Source organism: Penaeus chinensis, chromosome 39 (genome assembly GCF_019202785.1).
Source record: "Penaeus chinensis breed Huanghai No. 1 chromosome 39, ASM1920278v2, whole genome shotgun sequence".
Lineage (NCBI taxonomy): Eukaryota > Metazoa > Arthropoda > Malacostraca > Decapoda > Penaeidae > Penaeus > Penaeus chinensis.
Window position 1 is genome coordinate 24,216,539 of NC_061857.1, and position 7,500 is coordinate 24,224,038.

The following is a 7,500-nucleotide window of genomic DNA, read 5'->3' on the forward strand; positions in this document are numbered from 1 at the left end:
CAATATCTTTATCAAATCTAAAGAGTGATGTATTTGGTTACACACACAAGTGAGCTCCTTCCGAAATGTCGCCTGGACTTTAAATGCATTTTACACCATACACAGTGGTAGTCAGGTAGTGAGTTTACAGCCTAGAATAATTTGGCAAGATAAAAGTTTATAAAATGTATCTCTGTCATATGACATGACTAGCTACACATACACAGATAAGAAATCAACCATATACATATATATATATATATATATATATATATATATATATATATATATACATATATATAAATATATATAAATATATATATACATATATATATACATATATATATACATATATATATACACACATATATAAATATAAATATATATATATATATATATATATATATATATATATATATATATAGAACCACACACACAATATATATACTTGCAGCTTTACACACACACACATACACATACACATACACACACACACACACACACACACACACACACACACACACACACACACACACACATGCATGCATGCCAGCACACATATTAACTCACATGTAGACAAACACTCATATAGACAGACAGACAGACAGACAGACAGACAGACAGACAGACAGACACTCTCACTCTCACTCTACCCTTATAGATATACAGTCCTCCTCCTACAATTCATGTTACTATGAATTACGAATGAATGCCTAAAGAAGCTATCAAACAGGGTGCTCCAGTTTTCCCTAATCCGAAAACTCTCACATACAAAAAGGATATTTTCTTTCCACCAGACAGAAGACTATACATCATCACACACAAATCTTTATCACAAGGATACACAACACTTTGGGATCATCTCACTTTCATATATCTATATAAAGGAAATGCACAGTCTAGAAAATCCAGCGGAAAGCACCTCAATTATCCATTTGATGGAAAAACTCGTATCCAAAGCTTTCCACGTCACTGATCATTTAAATGTGGTACGTGTGCAACAGAAAATAAATAAATAGGAAGAGGGAAGCACCAGTGAAGAGTGAAAGACAAATGAAATGTAACTTCTTTAGCAAAAAAAAAATCAAAGCAAATATTCATCTACATAAAAAAAAACAAAAAAACACACAAGCTAAGCCTGAAAAAAATGGGGGGGGTGGGAATAAAAAACCATATCGGTAACAAAGTTATGTCATGGATTACATTCCCACTCATCTATATCTCCTTTGCTACCACATCAAAATGAGAAAAAGTGAAAAATAAGGTAATGGTATCATACAAAATAATACTGAAAGGAAGTAAAGGGCATATATAACCGAGACCTAAGGATCATATCACTTCGAAATGCTCCAAATAATTATATCACAATATGTGTTGGTATGACAGTATACTGCATATCTCTTAAGATCACATGACCTATCAGCCTACAAAACAACTTGGAAAAGACACACACATGCACACACAATATGGTCTGTTGATTGGCTACACAAGTCTTATTCTTGTCTAATAAACCACAACAATGATCAGTGAATAATATGGCAATAATATGGCCAAGATCTCCCCAATGTATTCACCAGTATATGATGGATACCCTCTCTTACCAAAAATAACTAATGTGAAAAATAGAAAGAAAAAAATAAATTAAATTAAAAAATAAACTTCAACAGCAAAGTATTTAACCGTCACAGCTATGCTCTGCCTTAAATTCAGATATCTGGCAATGTGACCTTTTGACAATCAAGGCTTATAATAATAATACAAAAAGATAAAGAAAGAATGAAAAAAATATATATATATAAATAAATACATGGATGTATCTACTGTATTTTTCCTGATCCCTTCAAACAGAGATATCAAAACCCCATTTTATCAGATCAATCGTAATCACTTAGAAATCCTATCATGGCACAATAAAATGGCGCCTAATTCTGCTTCTGAACTTGTTCCAATTTTTGTGCAGTGTTTGCGCACGCACTGATCATGAGATGGCCCATTAGACTATAAATATGCATATGAACACACACTGACCCTTGCTCTTAATTAATAATGAATATACATGATTCCCTTTTTTTACACATCTAAGGAGATGCCACCGAGATTAAATTTTCATCAGAGATATAAAAATTAACAAAGATATGCTACATGTGTCATTTTATGAAATTTATTTTCTATTTTATAAGAGACTAGACGAATTTCCTAAAGGAGAGAAAAGACCATAATTTTAGTCCTTTACAATAAATAAAGATAAGAATAGAGAGAATTAACATCATACTATTTTAAAAGACTGAACACATGTAAGTATCAGACATTTATGCATATTGCTTGGTGGCTTAGGAACATCCATGGCATCCTTTCTTTCATTAACATAGTAAGGCAAAAGGCATGACAGCTACCTCAAAATAAGGAAAATAAAAGTTCAAAACAAAATATTTTCCCCACACTTTTTCCCAGTGATTTTCCCTGTGTGTGTAGAAAATTTTCCGTTAATCTATACTCCTTAAAGGTAAACCTATTGTTACCATCTCCTGCCAGCCAACCAACAGATGAAACTTAACAAAATGAAGGCTTTGCAAAACAGAGACTTGGTTGCCAGATCTCTGGTAATACTGTGGCAAATAAACACCAGCTATGTCAGTCTTTTTAACTGTTGATGATCTTAAAATGATTAACTGGAGTGCATATGCTTTACAGTGCTCAGTATCTGCATACTCAATATCTATTCTGCAACACAGAAGATGACATGAATGTGCATCATATAAAAAAAATTACAATATAAGCTATCAGAAACTTTTAACAAACAAACAACAGGTGTTCACCACTGTCTTACAATTCATGGGGACAACTTTGTGTAATAAATAAGCATATCTTTCCAAAGCATGCAAAGCAATATCTAAAAACTCTGGAAATGTGAAAATGAACACTTTAAATATTGCATTTCAAAATTAAATAAGAGTGAACACATCCATTAAATAATAAAAACAAAAACTCCTTGCATATAAAAACAGAACAAGAACACTGACAGCAAACAATATAACAATTTTCACAACCATTTCCTTCCTGTAATAATTCACAGTCATAAATAAGAAAAAAAAAACCACGGCCTGAGAACAGAGTAACTTTAACTTCAGTCCAAAAAGTCCTAAAAGACTTACGCAAAACTTGTATCATTTCACTTCCACATCTCCCTTTAACACTTGCAATTCATGCATATTCAATCTTAATGCACTTTATACCTTGAAAAGCAGAGTAAATGCAATGACCGTAAAGTATAAGCCAATGAAGAGAGAGTACATCTTAAATCATATCATCTATGATCAAAATTATCTATGGGTAAATATAAAAAACACCCTTACAAGTTACTGAATGAAAGAGTTTGATCAAAAATAACTTTTCCTTTTTTTCTTTTTTTATACAAAATGGGGCAAGACAATAAGGAAACATGTCACAAACCTGCTCAACAGGTGCCAAGGCCGACCAAACAATATTTCACGAGACAAACAATTTTGATTACTGTCTACTTATTCCTCATGGCACCAATAAATCACAGAGTAATTTGCGCTTTGTGACTTTCCGAGACAGTGAACAACAGCGACTACATGGACTCTCAGTGTCCAGACTACAGCCAGTATTCTCAATATATCTTGTAATGTAATATAAATGTTTCTTTCTTTTCTTTGTAGCCCTTCTAAAAGTTAAATCTATTTTTATTTTCAAAATGAACAAATATATAGTTCTTCTGTCTTTTAAATAATATAAAATCTTCACATAATACTACACAGTTTTGATGTGATTTTATTTGTGCTGACATGCAAGCTTTGTGAAGACATGTTAACAGAATCACAATCCACCTCCGACATCCCTGATGCTGTTCTCTGCAACTGGTTGTCACTTGCAGGGTAACTGGACAGGGAATGTGAACTTGCACGGATTTTGTCAGTGCTTTTAGTTTTTCTTGACCGCGACCTTTTTGGTACTGGTCCCAGTGTTGTAGGGGAGGAGACTGAATCCCTTACTGTGTCTGTCAATTCTTCCTTTATGTCATGTTTCAAAGAAATTTTCTGGACTGACTCAATTTTGTTGGATGTGAGACCTGAAATGTGAGACTTCACACTTGAAAGTGCTTTGGGGGTTCTGATATGTGCATTACCATCACCATTTGAAATGACAGCCCTTGGTGCCAGCCCTATGGTGTCCGACTCATCTGATGGGTGTATGACAATAAAGTTGCGCTTGATTGTTCCATCAATGACCATGCTTCTGACACCAACTCTTTTCCCAAGGGACTCAAGCTGCATGTCATCACTCTCGCCATGCAAGAGGACCTGATGCTTCATTCCTGCCTCTTTTTCCTCTTGGACCGAAGACCTGTCTTTATCCTTACTTCTTCTTGAATGCAAAGACGAGGCACTCTTGCTCTTCTCTCGCTTCAAGGAGAACGTGAAGACTCTGCCGTGCTCTTTCGTCTTGGTGGTTGGAGAGGCCGATCTAGTCCCCTTTCGAGCCACCGCTTGAGGTTCAGGGTCCAGGGGCGAAACCAGCGAGGAATGACGACTCTTGCTTGCCTCTTTGCTCTTGGGACTTCTTGGCGACCTTCTCGGACTTTTCTTGGGTGGAGTGGGACTTCGGACTGGCAGGTCGAGGAATTTAGTGGATTCTTCTGGATCAAAAGATTTGTTCAAATCATTTGCAGAATCCTTTTTGGTCTGACCTTCCTCTTTTCCTGTAGTAACTTGTGGGGGAAGAGAGGGAGTTCTAGCCCTTTCACTTGTCTTTGATGCATCTGGTGCAACTGTGGGTTTTTCCTCTTTTCCTGCTACAGACTGTTTGGCAAGAATCTGCCCCTCACTTCTAATGTCTATTTTTGGGGAAACTGGAGAAATTGCATCAACAAATTCTATGTCATCATCGTCATCCTCATCTTCATCATTGGCAGCTATAGCTGAAGCCTCAGACGGCTGAACCTTGAGTACGGTAGACTTAGTATTTGACTCTAAGTCTGAAGCTTCCACAATTTTTAATTCTGTTCTAAAGATTTGAGAATATCTCTGGCTAAAGGGATCTTGACCAACTTTCTCCTGACAAAGAGAGGAAGACCCATTATTTCTGCGGCCAGGTGAGGTATCCACCAAAGGTTCATCCTTTTTAAGGACACTCTCTTTGTGAGATTCGACAATTGAATATTCTACTATTGTTTTTGTGCTTTCCTTGTCTTTGGCTACAGCATCCACCACAGGAGACTCTTCAGCTTTTGGTGATGGACACTCACTCCTATCTTCCACTTGCTTTTCATCAGCACTATCACCTTGGTCTTCTACACTCAACTTAATTTCTCTGCCCGTATCTTTGGCGGTTTCTTTAGCTGAATCTCCCTGTTTTTCATCATGAGCCTGAACTTCATGCGTTTCATCCTCCTGCTCTTTAACAGACTTTTCCTGGTCATGGCTCTCATCACCAATCTTATCATTTTTCTCTTTATCAACTGATTTGGGCCTCTGTATTGGCAGGTCATAGTGGATGAAGCTCTTTCTGGTTTCATACTCTCCAGCCTGCAGTGGGGTGCCCTTTTCTTCTGCCAAACTTGCTTGCTGCTGCTTTTCTGTCACTTCCAACGTTGTTTCACTCCCCTTGGTCCCTCTGATAACAACACTCTGCTTGCCACTTTCACTCGTGGCATCCTCATTGCCATCCGCAACACTGCCCTCACTCTCCTCTGTCTCCTTCAGGTCTTGTAATTCGCCGCTGATGTTCTTGACCGCAACATCCAGCTCATCCTCCGTCTCGCTATCGTCGTCATCCCTCTCTCCAGCCTCTACTAAAGTATAATTACTTACTGAGGTTCTGCAACTGATAGAAGGCCACTGTTCAGCGACCATGGAGAGCTCACCATTTGAACTCTGGGACCTGCGGACGATGAGAGGAGTATTTCCATACTGACTCACCGAGGAGGACCTCCGCGTCCCAAATGAGAGGAAGCTCTTGGGATCGTCATGACCTTCCTGTAGGAGAGGAAGCCCAAGAGAATGTCAATGGATGTAATCTAGCACTAAGACCCCTTTAAGCTGGGTTTTTGCTGACTAACAATTATTTAACACATAGCAAGAAATGTACCACTGCTGCATAAAACAACTAAGCAGGTAAGAACTCGGAGTCCTCATGGAAAGAAGAAGAAGAAGAAGAAGAAGAAGAAAAAGAAGAAGAAGAAGAAGAAGAGGAAGAAAAGGAAGAAGAAGAAAAGAAGAAGAAGAAGAAGAAGAAGAAGAAGAAGAAGAAGAAGAAGAAGAAGAAGAAGAAGAAGAAGAAGAAGAAGAAGAAGAAGAAAGATATAAATGGTCAAATAAGACTACCCTTGATCCCTGCAATTTCTTGGTAAGAAAAATCCCTGTCTATAATATCATATAGAAAAGACCCACATTCTAATTAACATATCTTTCCCCTATGAAAAGTAAAGGCCAAAGAAAATTTCCCCCGAGCTATTTCCCTACGCACCTTAAATAACACAAGGGCCGTGTCTTTATATCGTAGCTTTATACTTGCTGAGTCTTCCGGGTATGTGTACTTTTGAGAGTCTTCCAGAAGCTCCTTCCTCCTTTCCTCAGCAGACACAGTGTCCACCATCTTTGCTTATTTCCATCATAATGCTGTCCTGGGAAGTAAAAAAAAATATAAAATGAGAAGAAGTTCACCAAATGATTTTTTTATATTCCCAAATGCAAAAATATAACATCATTTCCCTTTTTCAAGATAACAAATACACTGCTTTACTTCTTACAAAGACAAATTTATGATAATAATGTGGATGATTTTTGTTTTCTGCCTATCTAGTCCAAAAAGCAAAAGCAAAGTTCCTTAATCTCATCAAAAATATTGTTTTGGTTTCCTGCCTCACAAGAAGGCATATTTCTGACAAATCCAGATTCTCAGAAAATGTGTTTCATTTGATACTAATATCCAGTGACGATTAAAAGTGGCTCGAGTTCAGGTTACATGGGATCACGTGCACTCACAAGAGAGTGAAAGGTTGTGAACAAATTGGCAATTACATCTTCACACACTGTGGGTCACGGATGCACTGAGGCACCGAACACGGGTGGCATGGAAACTGTAAGATATGTTAGATAGTTCTTGACTACATATTCAAATTTTCTGCAAATTCACTTCCTGCTAACAATATTTAAAAAATGCAGGAAACATCAAAGGAATATTACATGACCCACTCTCTTCCCCTACACACATGATATTGCATGACCTGGGCATGTAATTATTAATGGTTCTTTAACCCATTGCCGATGGGCATGCCATGCCATGCCCACTGTGAGTTTACTTGTTTGATTGTTTTTACACATTGATGGCTACACTTGTACCAAGTCACCAATGAGTGTGTGTGTGTGCCTGTCTCGCCCATTTATCCTTTGCTTTGATTTACAAAAATATTTTACGTTATCTTATTATGATATTACTAATGGTTATAACATTATAGTAATTATAATGTTTATAAGAAAAATAACAGCTTTGATATTCATA

The 7,500-nt window shown here is 37.0% G+C and overlaps 1 protein-coding gene across 1 annotated transcript in view; it reads right to left on the reverse strand.

Moving 5' to 3' along the window:
- Positions 1-410: 410 nt before the first annotated feature.
- LOC125046563 (myb-like protein V) overlaps positions 411-7,500 on the reverse strand; it is a 12,124-nt gene continuing 5,034 nt past the window's right edge. Inside the window, exons 2-3 of the mRNA XM_047644350.1 lie at positions 6,466-6,619; positions 411-5,975 (exon numbers count right to left, since the gene is read on the reverse strand). Coding sequence (XP_047500306.1) covers positions 3,741-5,975; positions 6,466-6,594 — 2,364 coding nt within the window. The 5' untranslated portion in view covers positions 6,595-6,619 and the 3' untranslated portion in view covers positions 411-3,740. The remainder of the gene's footprint in view (positions 5,976-6,465; positions 6,620-7,500) is intronic.